The 27147-nt window shown below is 28.3% G+C and overlaps 1 protein-coding gene across 2 annotated transcripts in view; it reads right to left on the reverse strand.

Annotated features, from left to right (window-relative positions):
* The window catches only part of Alh (coiled coil domain containing protein Alhambra), a 116164-nt gene extending 92507 nt beyond the window's left edge, over positions 1 to 23657 (reverse strand). For both annotated transcript variants that reach the window (XM_075357290.1, XM_075357289.1), the window contains exons 1-4: positions 23348 to 23657; positions 19924 to 20003; positions 3354 to 3518; positions 2834 to 3031 (exon numbers count right to left, since the gene is read on the reverse strand). In XM_075357290.1, coding sequence (XP_075213405.1) covers positions 2834 to 3031; positions 3354 to 3518; positions 19924 to 20003; positions 23348 to 23456 — 552 coding nt within the window. In that variant the 5' untranslated portion in view covers positions 23457 to 23657. The remainder of the gene's footprint in view (positions 1 to 2833; positions 3032 to 3353; positions 3519 to 19923; positions 20004 to 23347) is intronic.
* Positions 23658 to 27147: the final 3490 nt, after the last annotated feature.

Genomic DNA, 27147 nt, shown 5'->3' on the forward strand with positions numbered 1-27147 from the left:
CTAGGCCACATATTGAGGCATCCTGGAATAGTCGCTTTAATATTGGAGGAACAGGAAGAAGGAAAAAATTGTGTAGGCAGGCCACATTTGGAATATGTAAAGCAAATCGTTAGGGATGTAGGATGTAGGGGGTATACCGGAATGAAATGACTAGCACTAGATAGGGAATCTTGGAGAGCTGCATCAAACCAGTCAAATCACTGAAGACAAAAAAAAATTGCTAGTTATTTGTTTGGTCAAAGACAGAGTTGGAGGGAAGCCAAGCTTAAATTTAATGTAGGTAAAACAAAATTTGGTAAAGGTAAAAACAAATTACTGTTTTTTTCCCTTAACGTCTGCGAAGCAGAGAGTATTTTGAGTAACTAAAAGTGGGAAATATTCTGAATTAAAAAGTCAATTAATTACAACCATAAACTCAGAGGTGAGTTGATACTATTTTGTACAAGATGCTTCAGATTAAGGCACATGAATTGATTAGCATTAATGGCATAACCAATAATTAATTTAAAAACTATGGGTTTTTTAATGCTTAAAGTGATTTAAAAACCACTTTATAAAGAATATAACTATTTGATAACTAAAAGATTATATAAATAAAATAACAAATTTTCATAATGAATGTGTTAAATGTTAATTATATGCATTGGATATGCATGAATTAAATGTCAATAACTTGTCCATTAAAAGAAAAACGCTGATGTAGAAAAAACAATCAATCTACATAAGAAACTATGAATGAAATAAAAAATTCACTCAACACAATTAATATATTAATGATTATCCATTATATATATTGAAGCATTCAGCATCTAGCAATGTAAATAAAGCAATACAAACATACATCTTGTTAGAAAAATCACAATAACACATTAGTCATCATTAACAGATGTTTACTGAACAGAAAATCTTAGAACACATCCATAAAAACAACATTATGGAACTCACAAATGATCCAACAAATACTAGACCATAATTTAAGCATTAGTCATAAACATATTGCACAAACAAAAAGTTTGCTTAAACGACCCAACCCTCGAAGCACTTAAAAAAAAAGCAACAAACCAAACATTATTACATTGCTTTCAGTAAACTATTAATGCTCCTGTCCATAATCTCATCAGACTCATAAATCATAAAACGACACCTTATTTTTTTCCCAAAAGCACACTTTCATGGGATCCTGCATCATCAATTGTATATAAGAATATACTTATATCAACTTGCATATCAAACAAAAAATTTTTCTTTTTTTAAATTAATATTAAAAGATTAAAATTACAATCATATATACAAAAACATAAGAAGTCAATTAAATAAAATAACTGCATATATATAAATATGACATCATAATTAAAAAAATGTTTAATTAAAATTCGAAGTAAAATAAATAAATAGAAAATTTATACTTCTTTTCTTTCTTTTCCTGTTTAGCCTCCGGTAACTACCATTTAGAATAATACTTCAGAGGATGAATGAGGATTATATGTATGAGTGTAAATGAAGTGTAGTCTTGTACATTCTCAGTTCGACCATTCCTGAGATGTGTGGTTAATTGAAACCCAACCACCAAAGAACACTGGTATCCAGGATCTAGTATTCAAATCCGTGTAAAAATAACTGGCTTTACTAGGACTTGAATGCTGGAACTCTCGCCTCCCAAATCAGCTGATTTGGGAAGATGCGTTCACCAAACCCGGTGGGTTTAGAAAATTTATACTAGGGCCAGCCAATGTTACATTACTGTTATGGTAAATGTAAATGTATATATATATACACATATACCATGAGTATAACAAACAAATTGGGGGTCCAGGGGGCTCTTCCCACGGCCAGAAGGTTGGGTGAGTACTGACCAGTTAGAGTGTGAGTGTGTGTGCGCTCATATAAAACAACATACAATTTGTAAATTAGTTTAAAAAAAAAATCAACATTTTACTTCTCAAAGTTTAGTTTAGAAAGTGTAAACACATAGATGCAGTTGTTCTACCTGGGGTGTCTGAAGAAGTGTTGTCTGTGCTAATAGTACAGTGGAGGGGATAGTGTACTATGACAAGAAGTAATAAGTAGCAAGAAATAAATTGCTGATCTAACAATCCAGTCCCATCCTATGACAACTGAGCTTTTTGAAATTTGTTGACATAATTACTGTTTTCAAGTCAACCAACAGTAAACTAGCTAACAACTGCAGGCCTATATCAATGATCTCTAACTTAACAAAAATATTTGAAAGTATGCATATATCAAACTTTTTTGAAAAATATAATATTATATCTACATCTCAGTTTGATTTTAATTAAGGAAACGGAACAAAATATGCCATTGCATGGATGTCAAACCTGGGCTCTCACTGAGAGGATTATCAATAAATTAAAGTAACAAAGGAGCAATGGAAAGAAGTATGAAGTGTGTGACAAGAAGAGATAAAATCAGAAGTCTGATGATCAAACAAGATACAGAAATGAACATATGTAGAATAATAAAGACACTCAAATGGAAATGGGCAGGATACGTAGTAAGATGTAATGATGGAAAATGGACCGTGAATGATACAGTATAGGTTTCCTAATTTGACAAGAGAAAAGTAAGAAGACAAAAGAAGCAATGACAAGATAGTGAAAGTTGCCGGGTAAAAACAGTAAAAGGAAACACATAATATATTGAAGGTGAACAGATGGGAGAAGATAATAAAATAAATATATACTTTCAGTTTATTTGCGAAGTTTAAATCGATTTACACAATACGATTATCTATTGGAAACTATAAAAATATGTAGTATATTATCATATTTAGAAACCAATAATGACTTATTATTACAAAATAAAATAAGTATACCAATTTGGAGTAGTGATGTTGACAATATCCACAATATTTTACATTATCCAGATAATTTCCAGCTTCTTCACAAAGTAAACCAAGCGCCTGAGCACATGTCACATGAAACTGTTGTTTACATCCAGATTTATTACACTGCATGCAAGCACCAACAGCAGATCTAGCACCTTTACCAGATTCTTCACAAATATAACAAACCTATGGAAATAAGAAATTCTGCTATACATATATGGAGTCATAAAATGATTAAATTACAATCATTGTATCAAGCATTCATTCATTCATTCATTAACACATAACACATTACATTTTTTTTTTTAAATATACAAATATATATGAACCATACTATTTTACTTAAGCCTTAAGCATAAGTTTCGTACAAAAATAAATCATCTTACAGATAACAAATAAAATTAGTTCATAATCATAAATACATGGGCTAAATCAATGATAAATAATGTAAAAAAATAAATAAATCTTGTTACTGAACTTCTTTAAAACATAAACAAAATAAAGATACCTTATTGAACCGTTCTGTAGGTATTTGTTGTAGTAATATAGGCTCCATAGTAGTGACGTTACCAAATCTAACTTCAGGAATGTAAAGAGCACACACTACATGAGCCCACCCATTAGTGTCGGTCCTCTTAAGAGCACCATCTTTACTAGGACACAATTCGCACCTCTAAAAAAAAAAAAAGGAATTATGACAGTTTGCTGAGCATACCATGTTAATATATACTAAACATTTTTCTAATAAAATAGAACCACAAAACTTATCAAGAATTCGGGTTAATAATTAATCTTGCAAATTGTATAGGGTTTTTACAAGACTCTGATTATAAGAAAACATAAGTATAAAAAATGATGACAATTTTAGAGGATTCACAGTGTATATGAGCACTTGCTAATATTTTGATCAGACATACCTTAATATATGTCCTACTTATCAATTAAATCAATGTCAAAGAGTCAAATATTTAAACAGAATTATTTATAAAAAAATTCTACAGCTAGTTTTTCAATACATCCATATATAAAAAAAAAAAGCTGGCAACAAAGTTATAATACTTTCCAGGTACTGATTATTTATTTTTATACAAAGGAAAAATGATTATAAATGAAAGTTACCTAAGATTTCTTTAAGTTTTATAGTAAAATTATCATTTTATGTTTAAACAACCAAACAAAGTTTTCAAAATTCAAAAAATCTGTATTTTTTTCTGCTCCCCCACCACCAAAATCATCTTTTAATGAAATTTTTTTATATTTTTCTATGTTTACTATGACAAATGGAAGATACTAAAATAAATTCCATTAAAAAATATACAACCGATAAAAAGTTAACTAAATTTTTTTTTTTTTGGGGTGGAGGATGAATTATGACGAAACTTTATTGTAATATTATTATTTAAAGTCTATTATTTTAACTTTTAATAACATTAAAAGTTTAAATAAACAAAAACAATTTTGAAAAATTAAAAAAAAAACCAATATTTTTAAACTTTGATTGGCTCTCCCACACTGAAGTATTTTTTTGGGCCGCTTGCACTATTAATATGCCTAGGAAGACGTTAATCTGTTAACAAATATACAATAAATACAACGGTAGCTTTCGATTTTCCAGGAAGGGAGAAATTTGGGGCAAATTGTTTTTAAAAAAAATGGTAAGATAAGCACGAGTGTATGTTATTATTTGGTGTATATAGTTATATTTGTAAAATTTTGAAAAAATTAACCCCAAATCCCTCCCCTAAGGATACTGACTGCAAAAATTTACCAACAAACTGCCTCATATACACGATGAGTCTCTATATAAAGTTTCATAAAAATCAATTTATCAAGTCAAAAGTTATTAATCTTCAAACATGCATACATACACACATCCACACATATGTAAGTATGAACATTAATCCCTCCATTTTTTATGGGGTTCTTGGGGTCATGAAACAAGGAGAAATGGAAAAAACCCCATACCCCAACTTTTTGACTGATTACCGTACTTTTCTTCTCACAGCATAGCTCTAGAGCTATGATGCTAGGAAAGTAAAAAGAGCGACTTCTGATCATATAATAAGGAATCCACTAAAATTTATAGCAAACAAAAATTATGGGTTATCAAAGACATCCTCATTTGAGCTACTCAGAAAACAATGAAACAGTATATATAAGAGATGTTAAGACTATGATGGGAATTTTTTACAACAGCAGTAACATTAATAGAAGTAACAATGACTCCATCTTCTTTTCTTCTGGAGGAATTTATTTAATAAGCTAAATGAACTACAACATTACTTCTCAAGAGTTTCAATTTTATCATTTTGGATTATTTTAATTTTGAGGTTAAGTAAATTAATTTATAACAAACTACTTAATTTACTTATTTTTAAATCTATTAATTATGAGATTGTAATCAATCTTTTTTTACACCTTAAATAAATATCAAAGCCAATCCTCTGTTATTTGAGAAGTAGCTCCCCTACCCATTCTCATCGACTGTGTAAGATGATATTTGTACTTTACAAAACGTTTTGCCCTTAAGAGTGAAATTACATATTGTGTGGTATAGTTTTTGTAAACAAATTACAAAAAAACATGAAAAATAACTGTTTATTCAAGTTCATTTGTACAGAATTACAATAAGCGGTAGTTCTAAATTTTGTCTCACTTGTGACAAAGTAGGTTTTTTAGTTTGAAACGAACATCAATGCAATTGAAGTGAAATGGTATCATACATACAACCATTTGATATTGACATCCATTACGGAAGTAGTTTCACTAAGTCATCATTACGTAAGAAAGCTGACCTGCTGTATAATTATATATTGACACAAATGAAATATTAGATAATTTTAAAGAGAATTAAGGATTTTAGCATCAAGGTAAACTTTCCTCGTGGTGATACAAATTACTTTCTCTTTTTTTTTAATAAAAAAAAAGCCTCTTATGATTAAGTCACCATAAATGCTCAAACCTTGTCATAATACGTTGTGAACATTTTATAAGATATGAAAATGCAAAGTCTGACCAAAATGTTTACCCACTATCACTAGATGAAAAGTCAAGGCGGTCACTCCTTCATGGAAGTAGCGAAGTGGACAATTTGAATTGAGTCAATTAATAATGATAAAAATCAAATAATAAAAGTCAAATAATAATGAGGCCTGGCAAAATAATACTAAAATGAAAGTAAACCTAAGTAAATTTAACTTATTTTGGATTATCTTTTAAAAACATATTTATCAGTAATGCAATTTTATATAAACTGGTTTATAACTGCTCACAGAATACAGTCATAATGGAACAATCATTCACACAGCACAAAAACAATGTTAAATTTAATTTTTTATATTTTTATTGAGATGAATGATAATAAAGATTAATCGTTCTATTAAATATAAAAAGAGGCTTATATGATATTTTGTATTAATGTGTTTTTAACAAGCTTGCAACATATAATATTTCCTCAAATCTAAGCTGCACCTTTTTTCCTTTTTTTAATATCCAAAAAATCAGGTGCAGCTTAGATTCGATTTTTTTTCAATTTGAAAAAATATATATTATAGATTTTTTTTAAATCTTCTTAATTTTTTGTTTTCAAATTCCTTAAATATTGTGTTATTAATATTTAACATCTAAAAAACCATTAACAACTGAAAATAAAAACATCCTCTCCCCAGAGTTATTTTTTTTTACTGAAAACTGGCAGTTTTAACTTATTTTCTCTCTCAGGTAGTTTTTCAAAATGTTATCAGGACAAAATTAGTTTAAGGAAGGGACAACAATGAGTCCTTTCACTTTGTTTAGAGGTTAACAAACCTTTAGTTTTTAGTAACGACCAGGAAGGAAAATACCTTTGTCTGTGATAAACTTCAGTAGGTATTTAGCCTATCTTATAACTTGGTTGTGTGTACTTATCTATTTCCATACTTTTGTCCATTTGATTTTTTTTTACATACTGCATTTCTTTATCATCCATACTTTTATCAACCTTATCATCAGTGTATTAGCATCATGTACAGCATCTCAAGCAGTTCAAACATAGCCAATATAAAAAGGAAGGTGATTTTATATCAGAAGAAATGCAAATAGATCAGCAGCACAAAGTTCAGTATTGAAGAAACAAATGTTCATGAATAGGGTGAACAATGTGATCTATGACAAAGGGTTTCACAAGACCAAAAACAGGAAGATTTCTCCAAGTAGATGATTATGTTGCTTAATTTATAAAAAATGCTCAATCTAAAGCATTGCCAGTAATAATATAAACGTTGCAATTAAAGGTAAGAGAAGCTATTGATAAATTTAAAATTTTAATGGATCAAGCGGCCATTGCAAAAGATTTATGAAAAAAGGGGAGGATTTTCTCTTAGATGGAGAACTCCAATCTGCCAGAAACTTCCTGCAGATTTTGAAGATAAGCTTGTACAGTTTCACTGACATATCATTTGCATTATGCAAAACATACAAATGTATTTAAGAATACTGTAAATGCAGATGAAACCCCCCTTTGATATGCCACAGAATTACACAGTAACTTCAAAAGGTGAAAAAGAAGTTAAAATAGTTATTACAAGACATGAAAAATAATGTGTCACTGTAATGCTATGTATTACAGTAGATGGCCAGAAATTACAGTCGTTCTTATTATTAAACAGGAAAACAATGCCCAAAAACAAAAAATTTCCCAATGATCTGATGGCATTACCTACAAAAATGTTGTATGATTTCTGAAATAATGGAAGACCGGGTAAATTCTATAAATTTTGGAACTCTCCAAAAACCTAGAAACATGCTTGTAATGAATGGATTTAAAGGACAACTGGCAGATTCAATGAAAAATAGTCTAGGGAAAACTTCAGAAAATACAAAAGGTAATCTATTGTCTTTAAGAATAGTAAAACGGGTTTCTATCACCTGTAATAAAATCCTGAATGAAATAATATCTAACTCCTTTAAGAAATGCAGCATTACAAATGCCAAGGATACAAATGACCTAATTTGGGGCAATGATGACAATGACATCCAGAAACAATAGTGACAGTGAAATTAATATATTTCTGATTATTACTAATATTTATTCAATTTAAATTACCTATATGGAATTATTTTATGTATTGTGATTTTTTTTTTTATATTTAAATTTTATTTTTACTAATAATTAATTAGCTTATCAAATTATCTATTTTTTTATACAACCCTTTATTCATTCTTATTATACTTTGTAAAAGATTCTTTATAACTAAAACTTATTTATTTATTTATTTTTATTTATCTACTTTTTTCACAAAAACCGTTTAAAAATTTGTAGTGTGGCTTAGAATTGGGTATTTTAGATCCCAACAAATATAGTATATGTTTTTTCTCACAATTATGTAACTGTACATTTTCAATATCATGTAAATATATGCAAGAGAACCTTTTTGTGCCCTACTGCAACAATCAACCGGTATAGGATCAACAGCACTGTACCCAGCTGCCAAGATAGTACCCACTCTTTTAGGTGACAAAAAGTTAAATAACTTTGCTCAAAACTTTATTAATTTTTATGATAATCGCTAACTTATTTAATCCCCACTCTAATGAGTTTATTGTACTATAAAAAAGACTGTTAACAAATATAATAAAAACATTATAAATATATACATTATAACCTTTATAATGTATAACCATTATAATGTATAACCAGGTTATACATTATAACCTTTTGTTAGGTTTCAGTTTTAAATTTTATATTATATACATATAAAAATATTATAATTTTCAATAATAAAGCATTATCATGTACTTTGTGACGCAATAAAAAGATTTTCAAAGTTTTTAACCTTACAACAAAATAAAATAAATTTTTGAAACATTCTACACACTGTTCATACCAATAGTTTTCGATACAAACTAACTTGAATTTTATAAACAAAATGACATTTATCAACCAAACTATAAAATAAAATTATGCATAATGTTGATGTTTATGCCATCAATCATTCTAGATCGGCCACCTTTAACTTTATTTAGTATTTAACTAATAACTTTGTATGAACTTGATAAATACATCAACCATTCTAAGTTAGTGATCTTGAATTCTGAAATTCTAAAAAGGAAATCCAATTTTGCAACTCCAAAAAAATTTTGCGTGTAAGTTTTCATAATATAATTTTTGTTATGGAAATTTATTATTTGCAGTTTCTTAGTTGTAACATTTCAAAATTATTTTTGATAAAATGTTTTATTTTACTTATAATTAAATACTGATCTGGCAGTAATTTTAAATAGTAAGCTTTAAAATTCATTGTTCAACACCTTAAAAGCGTTTGTCTCAATGTTGATTACTTTTACCTTTTCTACTTTTGAAGTAATTCATTCTTTACGTCTTATTTTATTGGTTTGTACATAAAGATTACAATTTTTTATGTCAATCAGTTATTATTTGGTGTTTATTTAAACTTGATTCTTCCAACATTTGCTTGAAAATTTCTCTTGAAAGTTCTCTTTCTTTTCCAAAAAATTAATCAAAAGGTAATATGAAATGTGATTTTGTTATGTGATCATGATATTTTTGATATGTTTTACTGAGAACATATGGAAAGTTTTAAAGATATTATGATTTTTTGTGTAGTAACATGCCATTCATTGAGAAAGTTTTAATATAAGAAATATAGAAACAGAAAATTAAACAGAACTAAAACATATTCTACTAATGCTGAATTAAAAATATATTGAAGGCTAGTGCAATTATTTTTGAAGACAATCTTACTGGATGTATTAAAATAAATTATTAATTTGTTCACTAAAACTTGCTTACAAGCATTGAAGATTATACTAAAAATGAAAAATAAAGAGAGTTCAAGTTCTGTGGAGTACAGTTAAGAGTTCTGTGTATATTTCACTAAACAATGAACACCAATCATTTACAGATGGTGTCCATTATCTAAACAAATTATCAGTCTAAATAAAATGGCACAATCTTTTATGGTCCTTAATTTTAATGACACAATTCCAATCTTTTTCCATCCCATACAGAATGAAAGCATTTAAGAATTTTGTTTCAGAAGGAAGATTTTCATAGAAAATATACCTACTTTATAAATGAGGAAATAATAGTCTAGCTATTATGCGAAGTGATTTTAATGAATGTATTTCAATTAAATTTTTATATTTATAGAACAATTATATCATTATTACCTGTATCACATTGATTCTGATGTTTCTTTTTACTTGTAGATTCAGATACTCAAAGATTTTTTTTATTTAAATTTAATCAAATAAATGTCAACAGACTGACAACCAGTCAAATATCTAGTAATTTTATTAGTGGTATGGGGGCAAAAGTAAGTGCATAAATATATCAGATAATCTGGGATTTGAATTTAGAACTTCTTAATAAAAGATAAACGCTCCATCTGATGTTTAAGATGATCAGTGATGAGGAATAATTAAAATTGTATTTAATGCTTACCAAAATTGAGATAATACAATATTTTAACATGACTAATTTAATTATAGGCTAGTAAGGAAATATTATGAATTAAGAACAACAGATTTCAAGAATTTTTAAAAAATAATCTTTTTATAAAAATAAATAATTATTTCTAAGAAATCAAAAGCTAACCAATTTATTGACCACATTTAAGAAAAATAGTGAAACCTACAATCAGATTATATAACATGGGTAAATTAGTGATATGACAGAATGAAGAGAATCCTTGTCATACAAAGATACAGATCAAAAAGAACATTTATAACAAAAACAAAGACAAAATATAATTTCTGATGATATATAACCGATAAAATGTTTTTTTATAAAGAAAAAAATCTTAAAAACAGTAACGAGAATTGCAAGCACATCTACACTCTAACAACGCAGAGCATTTTCCGTACAGTGTATCTCTCAGACAAGTTTTTCAGTACCCAAGATTATACGTAAACAGATTATGCCATCTACTACATGATTTTGTAAAATAACCGTTGTAAATAATCACCGGTACAAATTTATCGAGTTTCATACTTAATGTTCAAGTTTAAGGAAAATTTTTTATTTTCTATAAGATCTATCCTATCAATGTATTTGCCCTAGACGTTTTATGTTACGGATTTTAATAAAATTCTTCCGGCTACTACCAAAATATGACCTGGAAAAATAATCTTATTACTACAAACGAATGAATTTTTTATAACTGCACATTTTACATTTTAAGACAAAATTCTACTGTTCCTAAGGACAATTCTGACAATGTATTATTTTTAAATATTTTTGGGGGGATTTTACATCAGTCTGTATCAAAAGAAGAAACAATAGATTAATACAAACATAAAAATGAGGCACACATGTTTTTTCATAGTAGGAATTCAGAATTTCATTTATTTTTATGATGATTATGAGTACAGTTATTAACTATACACAAAAATTAGACAAAATAAATTCTAAAATTTCTTTACTAAACATCAAAGAATAAATCAAATCTTTTCACGATAATTTACTCATTCAATAATAATAATAATAATAAATAAAAAAAATTATGTAAAATTAATAAATTATTATTAAATTAAATTATAATTAATACATTATAAATAAATTAATAATTTGTCATATGTAACCCAGTACAGCTTGCTACAAATAAAAAAAGATTTTTTTCAATAATAAAAACCGTTATAACAGGTACCACATCTCTTATCAGTCATGTAAAGTATTAAACCGCTACAAAGAGATTTAAATATTTATGTTATATAATCAGGCAAAATTAATGGTTGAAATAGAAATCATTATGGGATCAGCCAGTTTTCCATTAACAAGAAGTCAGGTATTACAAGATTTGACAGCATTAGGTTTTCTCAAAAATTTAAATAAAAAGTTCCTGCCGTTAAAGTGTCTTACTGATCAATTATTTTCATAATTTTTTAGCACTGGTAATTTCAAGAATGCCCACAAAAAGACAGTGTCCATGTTAGGTTATAAAGAATTCAGAAATACATGTGTCAGGACAGAATACAATACATACACACTATACAAAAATTTATGAAACCATTTAGCACTTTGTGGTCAGATGAATGCACCACAAAGCAAATTTAATCATTATCTAAAAAAAATCACCATTCTCAAAAATATTTCATAAAATAATTTTGCATTTAGTTTTAGAGTAATCCTTTATAAAAAAAAGTGAGATTTCCAATCCTAAAATGAGAACAAGTTCAAAAATGTACCATATCAAAGTGAACTGATGTGCTCTATTAAAAGAAAAATAAATTTATTTTTAGAAATTAAATGAAACAGTTCCCGTTACTCAGTTTTTGTTATTATAAATCTTCTTATTCCATTTATAATGTATTTTTGCTTTTCTTATTCATTTAGTGATACTGATCAAGATTTTTATTTTTCACCATCACACAAATACCAGAAGGGTATTTATATTGTGGAAAGGAGTGGTACTCCCTTACAACCTGTGGCATTGTTACCTAAACTTCATATAATCTGAACATATAAGGAATAGTTTATGTGTTATAGTTTATGTGCACAAATCATAATAAAAATAATGAAAGCTAATATAAATTGTGCAACTACATTCTCACTCTTTTTAAAGTTACTTTTTACCTTGAAATTAATATCAGGAATAAATGGGGGTAAGAAATGGTTACACAAACACACACATAACCATTGTGTATGCATCAACTGCTGAACTATTTAAACCGGAAGAAATCTTTTTAAACCCAGTTTCAAATGTTATCAGAAAGTTCTTGCATACCTAACCTGTTGCCTATTTACTGATAAAAAGAAAATACTTTGAAGTTTTGAAAATAAATATTTTAGTATCAAATTTCATTACTATTGTAGAATGTCTCTAGCAAAAAATGCTTTTTTTTCTTTTTTAAATTCACCACATTAGCTTGAAACTTGTACATGAAAATATGGTGATCAACTTTTTGACCTTGTTAAAAAATTGATCTGCAACCCAATCCAGCACCTCGATGGAGTGGAAAATACAAAATTGAAACTGAAATTATAAAGCCTGGATAGATAAAAAAGGAACTATAACTTTGGATTATTTTAATGTTTATTTTGTACTAGTTATATAACAACCTTGCTGATAAATTTGAAATTTAATAATTTGCTTTGCATTAATGGTAAATACCAAAAGTTGTCTTATTTTATCCATCAGTGACTTTTCTGTTAATCACTGTAGTTTCAACAGATCTTTTTCTAAATGAAAAAATGCTGAAGTTCCCTTTAATTACTTTTTAACCAAATGCAACTTGTTAACACACCAAGTGTGTCTTTTGTTAACAGTGTGTCTCGTAAATTATCTTTTCTAATTTTCCTTCCCAGTTTTGGATATTTTTGATCAAACTATGAAATAATTCTTGAAAGTGAGAAGCCCTTTCAATCTAACATCTGATGTCTGGGAACTATTCAGGAAAACATCAACATGCTTTATGTTGATGTTGAAACATAACATGAATGTTATGTAGAAACATAACATGCTTTCGATCAAGAGAATGAAATGTATGCATGTATATAAGAGCATAGGAAAAACAATGAAAAACAACAAATGAAGAGGTTGAAATCAGATTACATAAGAGAATAATATTATCAGATGTTAAGCCTTTCTGTTTGAAGATTATAGAATAATAAACATAAAATAAAAAATGGCAATCCTAAAACAGAAATACTGGATCAGAAAGACAGAACAATGGGAATGTTATCTGAAATGTGAAAATTTTAGTTGCTATTCAACAATCAATGAAAGGGAACGTAGTTGGAGAGGAATGGGACAAAAAGGAAAAGAAAAATTGAGAAGAGGAAGAGAAGGGTTACTGAATCCAACAAATGAGTTCTGATTTCTGTAAATTGCTATTTGAAAAGCCCAGCACCATTTAAAAAACAATGAGCTTTTTTCATATTATATGGATACAAGCACATCATAAAGTATATCAAAATAAAACTTCTGATTTGCTCAAAATTCAAAAGAATTTAATTTAATTTTAATGTGAAATACAAACACATTTTTATGTGAACTAGCAAAATGTTTGTTAATCCTCTTGGGACAGAGTACAGTTGCATATGCCTAATGCCACAATACAAAACAAGAGAATAGCTAACTGTTTAGTATATAACAGTTTTTTTTTTTTTTTTATTTTAATTTCATTAAGTCCTCATCATGTCAATAATAAGAAATACTTAAGTTGTGGTATTATATTAAGAGACTATTTTAAAACTGTAAAATAATTTTGTTGTAATACAATCGAAACCCAAAAATATTTATTTAAAATCTAAAAAAATATAGGAATTTCAATGTTTAAATAATTAACAGTGGAAACTCAGGAATAATATATAAAAATGTAAATAAAAAAAAATAACACTTAAGAAACGCTAAAATTTCTAATAGCATTAAGAGAATAAAAAGTAAAAGATACAAATAAATTTGTTAGTTAACCCAATCTCAATCGAAAGATTAAAAACATCTAAACCACTGAAATCTCCAACTCAGATTGTCCACTTTACCAATGCATGCCTCTTGAGCATGATAAATTTATCATAAGAAAGACAGAGGTAAAACAAACCTTAAACTGATCAAACTAATTTCCTCTACCATGAACAATTTTAAGGGATAGGATAATATGGTTATAACAGAAGGTTTTTACAAAATTATTTTTAATAAACGTAACATTTTAATAGGCTATTAGACAATGGTCCTCTATCGACATTCAACAGTGAAGTTTCTGTATCATTATTAATAAAGTACGTTTAATTAGATTGTTCAGAAATGCAATTATAATTAGATATATTAGGATAATTTTAATTATGTAGGATTCTAATCTAATTATTCTTTACCAAACAGGATACAAAGTCCTCAACTCATTTCACAAACAGCCTACAACCTTAACACACCAAGGACATGCTGGCTCTATAGATTCTGGAATCCTGTGTATAAACCTTGTGGAATCCAGCCAATATGCATGTCACAAGCACGCGTGCACGCACATACACACCACTAATAAACAAATTTGAAAATTAGCAAAAAAGGATGAAGGATTAGGAAAAGAAGTCAGTAGTGAGAAAGGACAATCTATAGGAAGAACTGCAATACAAGAAAAACCAACTATACCCATAGGAATGCTCAAAAAAGCCCACACTAGGCAGCAGGCATCCATCCCACCCACAATCCCTCAGATGACTGAAACATCTCTACCCATGGGAACATCTTACTTATCAATATGCTTGAAAAAATTGCTTTTATCAAAAAATTAAACAGCCACACAAGAAAAAGTGCAATAATGTTTTTACAGGAACAACTTCACCTATCCCTGGAATCGTATGGCATGTGCAAGTACTCTATTGAATACTAAGCTGTTCAACTAAACCTCTCCAACTGATAAATAAATGATATGCAACAAATGCAGACTACTTTTTTATGAACTATTCAATAATAAGAAGCACACAGAAAACAAAAATTACAAAGACAAATATAAAAATGCATATAATGGGTAAGTAACAAAGAAATAAGAATAATCAGGTTAAAGGATCACAATGGATCATTGATGTTTTAAAACCGACTATAAAAATCACACTGTATATTAAAACTATGAACACATAAGTTTAATTTTAATATAAAACTGGATAATTTTTCATGTAAATGGGTTTTACATGCTTGATTGTAGAGTTCTATGAAAATGGTGAGACAGTAAAACATAAATATGATTGTGCATTTTAAAACAAACACTTAAACAAGTTGTAATAAAAGTTTACTCAGTTGATTAAATTACATTTGTACAGTTAATATAAAGAATATAAATCACTTTAAAAAATTAATACTACTTAAATCAAAACTTCCATGGTTAAAATGTTGAGTCTGAAAAAATAATTATGTAAAACAGACAATAAACTGACATTTTTGTACTAGAACAGCGTATACTCACACACACACACATATATATATATAAAACAGTTATTTTTTTATCTCTTTAAAATATTTTTATTAAATGTAACTATTTTTGATAAATTATAATAATTCTATAAATACCTATGCTTCCTAAAACCAACATTTTTTTTATTTCCCATAAGTTCAACATTCTGCTTAGTTTGGTATGACTTATCTATCAAATTTTCAGTACTAATTATGAGAGCCAAGTGAGAAATCCTTACTTTCTAATTACTAATATTTTTAATTCTTCAAAGCGATTACGATTTTAAAAGTGCAATAAAATTTCATCCAAATTAATTAAAAGTTATCCTAGTTATACTACTGCGTTAAAATAAGAAATTTAACATTAATCTTTAAGGTTACACTGGTGAAATATAATTAATATTCTTCTTTTTTATCACAGGCATCTTATATTTTGACTAGTGCTGTATTTTTATTAATAAAATCAATCAAAAAATGGATATATTCCACTTAAGACTTTAAGATCACAATCATTTTTATTTAGTTAATTTAGAATTAAAGTAGTTGATATTACAGCATACAAAAATACTGTACTCAAGCATATATTTTATATACTAAAAAGCAAAGTTTTCCAGCCGATAAGAAACCACAAATGATTTTTTATTACAATGTAATATAACTAAATGACTACAAATATATACAGCTAATCAACAAAGATGTTTTAGTGGATAAAGGGAAAGAAGAAATTAGAAACTGAACATATGTTTAAAAACTCACCCATATACATGTACATTACTTTAAGGAGTAATCTGTAAGCAATATAAAATTACTACAAAGTACTTGTAAGACCATAAAAACTTCTGAACAAATTATTTATTAAAATAATTTGGTTTCATTTCATATAATTTGTACCTAGTATGTTTTTTTTACTTTCATTTTTTATAAACAAAACAGTGCAGGTTTCAATCCAGAATGTTCTAAGAATTTGTTTTTACTCTAGTTTTACTATATTTAATGAAGTTAACATTCTAGTCATGAGTTTCCAGAACTAACAACTGTGACTTTCAGGAAATAATTCCTTTATAGATAGTAATTTCCACTCAAATGTGATCTCATAGAAGTAGTAAGTACTGGACTGAATACAGTTTTAACAGGTGGAAGGATCAGGAAGAGGTTAAAAATATGAAAATATAAAAGGATAAAAATTATTTTTTCAAAAAAAGGTGGAAATCATTAAAAAAAATAATAAATACATTAACACAATATGCACTGTATGAAGAAATATCGAATATATTGTAAAAAAATATTACCATCGATCAGTGGTTTGGTTTCCTTCTGCAAGTATAAGTGCTTACTATCTGGTCAATTGCACCTTACAGCTTCTTTAGTTGCATTGTGGTTTCTAACCGCTCTAGAACTTACTTCTTCTCAGATACGTAAATTACTCATGAGTACAACATCCTTGTTCTAAAATGTAACATAATTTAAAACTAGTAAAATAAAAAACCCTTGCTGAAATAAAAATGTTCACTTTGTGCATTTTTTCAAATTATATGTTGTATTAAATTGGCTTTAAAAATTCAAATGGCAGATAAAGTTTCATTTTATATTTTAAAACTGTCTCAAAATTAATTTGTAAAATTCACAATTAACATATTTATTGTTGCTCAACAGATCACAACACTGTACCTGCATTCCTTGATTTGTTTGTTATTTTCCCCCTTATTACATTTGTGATTAGATATATAATAAGCTTTACTATTATATTTAGTTAATATTTTATAACAACTTTAGCAAATTTGGAGGGAATGTCCACGAGAACTCATATTTTTACGTAAATTTAAAAACTCATGTACAGTGTGTGTAGCAAAAATAACATCAGAGCTAACATAATATCCTAATTCAAAAATATTAATATTTACACTTAACAATAATATTACAGGTACACATACAGAAGTAAAACAATGAAATAGAACCTAATAATCGCAAAAAAAGAATTGAAACTTATTCTGGGTAATACTGACTAAACAAGTTACAAACATTTTCAAAAATGGTGAAAATTACATTTGGCCCACATAATATTAGTTTACAAGAGTTACTCTATCTCAGCACCAGAAATGTTTACCCAACAAGGCCCTAAATAGTTTTTATTTTAAAACATCTTAGGAAATAGTTTTGTACATGATGTGCAACAACTGTGGAAGGAGAGTACTGACCCACCTACCCATTTTCAAAATTTTGTTTTGACATATGTGTATTTAATTCCATTAGAAGTAAATAAATATAACTCAATAAATGTGTAATGACCGTAACTGTAACCTTGTTCATTTACCAAGTCTCTTACATTCAAGGACTATGAAGACAAGATGTGTTAATTATAACCTAACAACAGAATGGTGGCAAAGAGATTGTATTAAGGATCCATTACGTCAAAGTATAACTAGTTCTGTCAGACATCAAACTACCAACCTTGCAGACAGGAAGGCTAGGGTTAAACATTTGCACTAGTCCAAACAAAATTATTTTTTCAAATAATCATTTACAATAACATAAACTTCATAATAACCAAAACATTTTAATATAAATAACATATTTATTAAGTATTCTGAAACTATACATTACTTATAAATTATGTTTCTTCTTCAGCACAAAATAAAATTGGCATTTTTACATATATTTAAGATATTGTATCATCAAAAAGAGTACCAATAACAAGAATAAACTTTCAGGGCTTAATAACCTGCTAGTGATATTCATTAAAGTGTAAATTTTGTTATTCTGTCTGGTTTCCTTCTGAGATTCAAAAACTGTACAATTTGAAAAAACTGAAAACAAATGTCTCTAGAAAGGACAGTAAAGTCAACATTTTTTTTCTAGTAATATTTTGGGAAAAGCTCTTTAACAGGAGAAAAATCATGGTGTTATTCTTTCTCCCTCACCAGAAAAAAATCCTAAAAGTCTTACAAAAACATTGGAACTATAATTTGAAAAATGTCTAAAAAAAATAATCATTACCAGCTAGAATTCATTAAAAAATGCAATTCAATACAGATATTCAGATTGTATACATTTTTGGATCAAGATTTTCTAAACAAATACAATTTGTACAAAATGAGTTATAACTTTTTTATTTATATTAATTTTTTTTTAGTGATAAGAACTGTGGTACTGAGAATTTTCCCAATGCTTTGTACAGTTAAGTGATTACAACACATTTAAGTAAAATAATGCTGTTTAAAAGAATTTAATTCCATACTGAAAGCAAAAATTTTAGCCTAAGATCATAAATCTGATGCAAATTAGTTACATATAACACATAGAAAATTTGAACAAATTTATTTTGTTACCAATATACTATTAAAAGAAAAAACTGGACAGTAAATAAAATAGTCCTTAAATAAATAAAAAATTACTATCACAATACTCTTTCTACCTCAAATGCACAAAACGCAATAATTTCACACTCCAACAACCAATTGCAGCTACTTACAAACTCTGTTTATGACAATAATACAGTATTTATTTCATAAATTACCATTTTTTACAAAAAACCTAAAAACTGCAGAATTTTAAATCAACTTCAACCCCAAGAAAAAAGAATTTTATAAAAAACTTAAGAAAAATGATTACAGTAATCAACTTTTATTATTTCTAAAATACCACTGGAAAGATCACAAAGAAAATAGTAAGTAAACAATCAAGTGATGGAATTCTGTCTAAATGTTCTTAGCAATAATCAACTTTTATTTCGATGACATGATACAGTGTTCATAGAAATCAGTCTTCAAAATGTTTATTGACATTTTGACACAAATATATATTAAAATCATATAACATTAAAAAAAAATCCAACTCTTCTTTATTTAGTTAAACTAATTTATGAAAATAGATTGCATTATTAAGACTCTTGATGGGAAAAACTAACACATTTACATAGGTGTTAAACAGAAAAAATGTAATCTGTATGCCAATGTCAAGCAAAAGTACTTATTTTTTTATCCTTTTAATTTTAAATCTAGGGTAATTTTTTTTTATGTTATCAGATGGCTAAATAGAGATACAGATCAATAATCCAATGAAATTATTTCAAGCAATCTCTCTCTAATGTTGCAAGAGTACTAAATACCCACTAAATCTGACAATCAACAGAAAGGCAAAATATAATAAATATACTGATTTTAACATACTACATACAAAAAAGAGAAAAATGCTCACCACTCTTGCAGTGCGTTCTTGAGATTCACATTTACGACAATACCAATTACCAGTAGGTACAGTTACAATCCCATAGCAAGCTGTAAGCAAATACAAAATCACTAATCTTAACTTTCAGTATAATTATCAAAACATATAATATTAATGTAGCTTTTAACGGCAGCATTAAACCCAACCATCATTGAAATATACTTCATTTCACTAGTACCTTTAGAGTGAAGAATTCCAGAGTTTATAAAGATCTAGAGTTAAGGAAGTTTGTAAAGATCTTGAGCATTAATATCAGCAGTAGAAATTATATGTATATACATATATACTCCATATCCCAACCGCGTAGGGGAAGACACCCCACCTTGCAGTGATTTCAGTCCCCACACCACCCCCCCTCTATTCCTAGCCCTGAAGGGCTTTAACAGAGGTTGCCTTCAGACCCTCTAACTGATTACACCTCACAGTCACCAGCCAGGCCTCAGATGGGATGCCCCTTATGCAAATGCCTCAGCAGACATTTACATGAGTAACAACAAATAACTCAGCCAATGCCTTTGCTTTACGCTTCCTTCAGACATCTTCACTTTTTCTATCCTACAGCATCACCGTCTGAATTACCTGAGTTCATGGAAGCATGAACCCCATGCCTAACCCAGTTACAATATAAACGCTTGTGACTAAATGAACATTGACTAAGTAACGAGTCGAATGCAATGCTAAACTCACAATGCTAAAAGACTTTTGTATATTTTTTATAAACTGGGGGATGGCTACTGACATTAAGCTTAAGCATTATATATTATACATGTATAAAGAAAGAATTAAGGAAAAATGGACTCTGATTTCAAAATTCTTATTAACTGATTGATTTTATGATTTGCATTCCACTTGTATGCAATTTATAATATGATACAATTGTTATTACTCATGTATTGAAAAAGTTTTTATATCAGTATTTAGTTTTTTCAATTCAGACATTTTATTTTTCCTTGTTTTAGCCATAAATTTAAAAAAGACTTCTAAAAATAAATGTGTGTAATATTTGAACATACAAAATATATTTTTCAGCCACACACACACACACACACACACACATATATAAAATCATGTCAGTGCTAAAGAAGAAAAATCTATGAATTCATACATTCCAAGGGACAGAATCATTCTTTCTAAACACAATTCTAAGATTTCAATAATTCAGAAGATTATAATTTTAATAGAAACTTCACTGAAAATAACTAAACAAGCTCCCTTATTTTGTTAAAGAAGAAATTAATTAAATTTAAGATGATAATGGGGAAAATATTTCAGGGAAATGTTTCAACTAGAGATTCAAGGAAGCCAAATAACATATTTCAAGCTTCAATGCAATAAAATTTAAATTTTGAATTAAAAAGATTCCACTATTAATTTAAACAAGAACTAACTCTACATGGTACAAGTCAAACACTTTTTGGTGAAAATAAATTTCAGAAAACAAAAAGTTTACTTAAGAATGTGAAATAAAAAATCGAAATGACTGATTTGCAAGTTACAAAAATACAAATGTAGTCATTTAATAATCCCACAATTCTTTGCACCAAGAATCCAATGATTCTTTGCATCAGACCCTGCTGGTAGGATTAAGACTTGATTTTGCCACATATGACACTGAGGAAAACACACATCAGCTGTAGTAATTCCTTACATTTTCAAGAAATTTAATTCAAACAGTTAGAATCTGTTCAATTAGAGCACTTTGTTGATGAAAGAACAGTTGTTTTCGCGATTTATGTTTATGCTAAATAAACATAACAAAATATCCAATCAAAATTATGAATTTAACTGACATTCACTGTTTCACTCATTTAAGTCTTACTCACTGAAAAAGTGATATGATACTGGTTTAAGAAAAAATTAGTAGCCCATACACACCCAATTTATGCAAAGATGAGATGCCAGAAAAGATTAAAAATTATAGATGATCTAAAAGGAAAACAAACTACCAAGAAATCAAAAGTTTATCTGAAAACAGAAGAAAATTATCATTATTTCGATCTTAATTTTCATGATTAAGGACCCTTAATTTAAGAGATGTGCCTCATGTTAGATAATCTTATAATAAATTTGTAATAGCTTAGTGAAAGAAATAGAGGATAGTCATACTTTTTGTCTTATAATGTAATGAAATTATTTTTAACATTAACCTAAGTACAATTATCGTAATATATTTGTTTGTATTTCCTTGTTCTTTTATGATAAATCAATAAAATCTACAAAAATAAACAAAGAAAAGGAAATTGTAAATATAAAAGGAAAGATCATATAAAAAAAATAACAAAGCTCTAAATTACCTTAATATCATTTGAGTGGGAGACAAAGAATTAATAACTTTAACTTTACTAGTAACAAAAACATTTAAATTACCACAGAATAAATTATTTGTAAGTAAAACATTACAAGTAATAAAGAACACTATATAATATAGAAGGATACACATCCTTCAAGTATAATGGATGTATCTTAAAACATTTGAAAAGATCATGTAACCATTTCAGGACTAAAATAAGCACATAAAGGTTATTCAATCTTCTTTCAGTGAATGTCTGTTTTATTAACTGCATTAATTATATAAACAAAAACCTTAGTCCGTACAAAAAAATTAGTGACAATTTTTTTCAATATGAAATTAAACTTCTTTCAATGTAAACACATTACAATCAGAAAAAGGTGACAAACTGAAAACTTTTAAAAACGCTGAAAATAAAAAATGCTTCCTAACCAAAATGTTAGGATGGACTATCTTTTTAAAAGTGAATTTGATTACTAAATGCCAAAGAAAACAGAATATAACTGTGGATGGCATATATTAGAAGTAAAAATAACTCCCTTGACACTAACTTTATTTACTGTATCAAGTAAACTTAATAAATTCAATTCATTAATGCAGTGAAAACTTTTTTTCTTCAAACTATAAAATATAGAAATACAGCAAACACAAGTTACCTTAAAACTAAGTTAGACATACACATGGGTCATATTTGAAATGTAAAAGGAGCACAAACTAATACAGCAATGAAGTAAAACTAGACTACATTTTAATCAAACAAACACTATTAACATTATACAGTACAGTTACAACGATCGAATTCAAACTGTGAGCATACTCTACGTGTGGCTGTGTACAATGGGAGGTTCAGAGTTTAAATTTGTTTACAAAATATAACCTAGCAAGATAAGTGAAATAGCTACCTAACCAAGACCATATTACTTCTGAGCACAAATTTAAAGTAACAAAACGTGTGCCATTGAGACAGAAATTATTGTTTCATTTAACAATTGCAAGGAGTTTGTATAAAAATGTTACGGCCTCATGCAGTCAATGCCCGCCAAGGAGGTTGTAAGATTTGCATAGCAGGAGGTAGACCTACGTAATATTATTTTTATTACTCACCCTGATGTACAGCCACAGTACACATCTGTCCATCGCAATACACGAGGGGGTTTTCAGTCCACCCACGGTCGTCCGAACAAACACAGCATCCACCGACCATTTCCTTCATGCTGGTACACAAATGACTAGGCTAAAGACTTAGCAGCCGTTTTAAATAGAAAATGTTTTCCATTACGGAAAACAAATTTGTGTTTCATTTTTGCCTGATTTAAAACATCACCAAATTTAATCAAATACAAACAAAAAATTAACCACATACACTTAAGCAGAAAAGCAACGCGACGTTTGTTTGTAGGCAAACTCCGGGATATATTCCTTGAGCTAAAGCTCACTAATGCCAACATAAACATAAATAACACTATAGTGCATGTGTATTAATAATAAGCAGATATACTTTACGAAATAGTATGCAATATGATTGATTTACTAAATTAATTCTATTTCATAAATTTTATTCATAAATCCATACCAAAACAAAATTAAAGGTATTACTTAATTTTTTGAGAAAAACAGATTCACAAAGTTCAAACGTGACTTATCGAGTTAGCTGCATGTTGGCGGTTCTGCTATTACGATTATTAATGGAGGCGAATTTTTCGTTATGGTATCATTTAAAATACAATGGAGTAAAAGTGTTGAGTAAAGTCAGCATAATATTTTCAGTTAATTTATTACACATAAACTGAATTGTAAATATCCCTGGATTTCCAGACTGTTAACCTTAAAATTTATATTCCATTAAAGAAATAAAGTGCATTTATTTTAAATAAGAAAAACATTCTTTAACTGTTATAAAAAAAAAGAATCAAAATTAATCTTTAATTTGCATTTAATCTTCTCTATAAGGTTTTTTGTTAAAATTTAATTATAATTTATTTATTCTGCCTAATAATCATACGTCTACACACAATTGCACTTACATGACTTTATATTGAATTTCAGTTTCTATGAATTTCTTATATGAGTTTTTATTAGGATACCAAAAAATTATTTCTATAGCATGTAAAAAATTACAAGCTTGATTCTTTTTATTTATGAAAAAGTAGTACAAAAATGTCTCTTTTTCTATAATAATGGAATATTTAGAAACAGTTGTCAATACATCAGTAGAATAGACTCATAACTGGGAATTAATCAAAGAATTTGTTGATAAAAAACTGCAAACTTACTATAAATCACATTAATTTAAGGTAGAATAAAAATAATATCAATAGAAACCAACGGTATTACAATCAGTTATGCATTAAATTCCTGTTAAAATCTTAAGAAAATTTCATATACTTAAAAACCTCACAGAATCATCAAAATAGAAATAACTCAATAAAATATTACAAAAGATAATTTTTAAAAAAATCAAAATAAAATTCAATAAAATATCAACAAAATTGGAGAAAATCTATAAATATTACAAAAAAAACCCACATTATTAGATAAATAGAAATCAAAATTACACTAAAAAATGCAGTTGTGAATAAAATGTGAAGTTGTTTAGGTTATCTTGAAAAGTAATCATGTTCTTAATTGAAAAGATGTTTGTAATTAGATCTGTAAGATCCAGTTATAATAATTATAATCCATAATTCTGGATTTGTAAGTTTGATCAGCTTACAAATCATGTCTTCAGTGCTGAAGTATAAATTTTAATCTGTTTCATTAAATTTCATACTTAAGAGGGATTTTTTGTAAAACTGGCCAACACACACATACATATATATATATATTTTTTTTTTTTTTTTTTTTTTTGTCTTCAGTCATTTGACTGGTTTGATGCAGCTCTCCAAGATTCCCTATCTAGTGCTAGTCGTTTCATTTCAGTATACCCTCTACATCCTACATCCCCAACAATTTGTTTTACATACTCCAAACGTGGCCTGCCTACACAATTTTTCCCTTCTACCTGTCCTTCCAATATTAAAGCGACTATTCCAGGATGCCTTAGTATGTGGCCTATAAGTCTGTCTCTTCTTTTAACTATATTCTTCCAAATGCTTCTTTCTTCATCTATTTGCCGCAATACCTCTTCATTTGTCACTTTATCCACCCATCTGATTTTTAACATTCTCCTATAGCACCACATTTCAAAAGCTTCTAATCTTTTCTTCTCAGATACTCCGATTGTCCAAGTTTCACTTCCATATAAAGCGACACTCCAAACATACACTTTCAAAAATCTTTTCCTGACATTTAAATTCATTTTTGATGTAAACAAATTATATTTCTTACTGAAGGCTCGTTTAGCTTGTGCTATTCGGCATTTTATATCGCTCCTGCTTCGTCCATCTTTAGTAATTTTACTTCCCAAATAACAAAATTCTTCTACCTCCATAATCTTTTCTCCTCCTATTTTCACATTCAGGGGTCCATCTTTGTTATTTCTACTACATTTCATTACTTTATATATATATATATATATATATATATGTATGTGTGTATATATATATATATATGTATGTTCAGATCACATGTATGCAATATATATATATACACACACACATGTTGCATACATGCAGTCTGAACAAGTTTTTCTTTTACCATAAATTTTTATGATCACAATCTCCTGGAAATAAGAGAAGAATTGAGTAAGTAATTGAAATCAATTCTGGTATATTTTCAGATGTGGTATTGGAAGATAAAATTAACTCATCACCGCAGTTTTAGAGCAAATAGTTTAAATCGTCAGCTGGTGATTTTATCATGATTCCAATCTAACTTTATCATGATTTACAATTTTCCTTTCTCCTGGGAATAATTTCAACTTATGTTCTCTTTACTATAGGTTTGGATGCATCAGACTGCCTAATTCTTCTGAGCAATCTTTTTGAAATATATCATCAATTGGCTGAATAATCTCAGTTTACTCTCTGGTTTTCTTCACTTTGTCAGTGCCAGCAGCTTACACAGAACTTTGTCATGACAGAGGCACTATATCACATTTTTAAAACCAGCAACAACATTTTTTTCTTGCAGTGTGTCATATACTGCAGCTTCTTCAATAAGCCAGGATATTTGACCTTCAGGATTCTTGCCTAATTCCTGCTTAGTTCTTTTTTCCAATTATCAAGGATTGTATGCTATGAATCTTTAAAGAATGGAAGGATGCCACATCAAAAAGCAGTGAATAATCTTGACCCTCTAAAACATTGATTCCCAAAGTGGTCCAGGTGGACCCCCAGGGGTCCACGGGAGACTCGACGGGGGTCTACTTTGGCGTAACAAAAAAATGGGGGTTCACAATTCGTAAGCGGGGGTCCACGAAAATTCATCTGGTTTCGATAGTGAAGAACTAAAATGTTGGCTTGACTTTGCTTATCAATCTAGGCAGATAATGTTTTGAGAAGCTCAGCGACTGTTACTTGTAAAAACTTGCATATTCCATATTCAGTACAACGAACGTGTCGAGACTTGCAAAGCACCACCACTGCCGCCGCCCGCAACGCTTGTTCAGACGTGAAAAGGGACGAAATACGACTTGTGGTGTGTGTGCTAGCAATCTTGCATGAACTTGTTTGATTCTTCACTAATATAAATACGATTGACAAGGATAAACGTTACTCATTTGTTTCCGGAATTTCGAAAAGAAAAGTAAAGTGAATAGATGTTAGCGTTTGCCAGTGTCGGAAAAAGTAGTAATACTTACCTGCTTTTTTGTTATACTTAATTTTATTTTATTTATTGTTTATTTATTTATTTGACAATTTATTGTACACGTCAGTAAACAAAAAATGCAAAAATTACAAAAAATACGTAGGTACAAAAGGCGAGGCTTATTCCTAAAAGAAATCTCTTCCGTTTAAGGATTT

The sequence above is a fragment of the Lycorma delicatula genome, chromosome 2, assembly GCF_047948215.1.
Source record: "Lycorma delicatula isolate Av1 chromosome 2, ASM4794821v1, whole genome shotgun sequence".
Taxonomy (NCBI): Eukaryota; Metazoa; Arthropoda; class Insecta; order Hemiptera; family Fulgoridae; genus Lycorma; species Lycorma delicatula.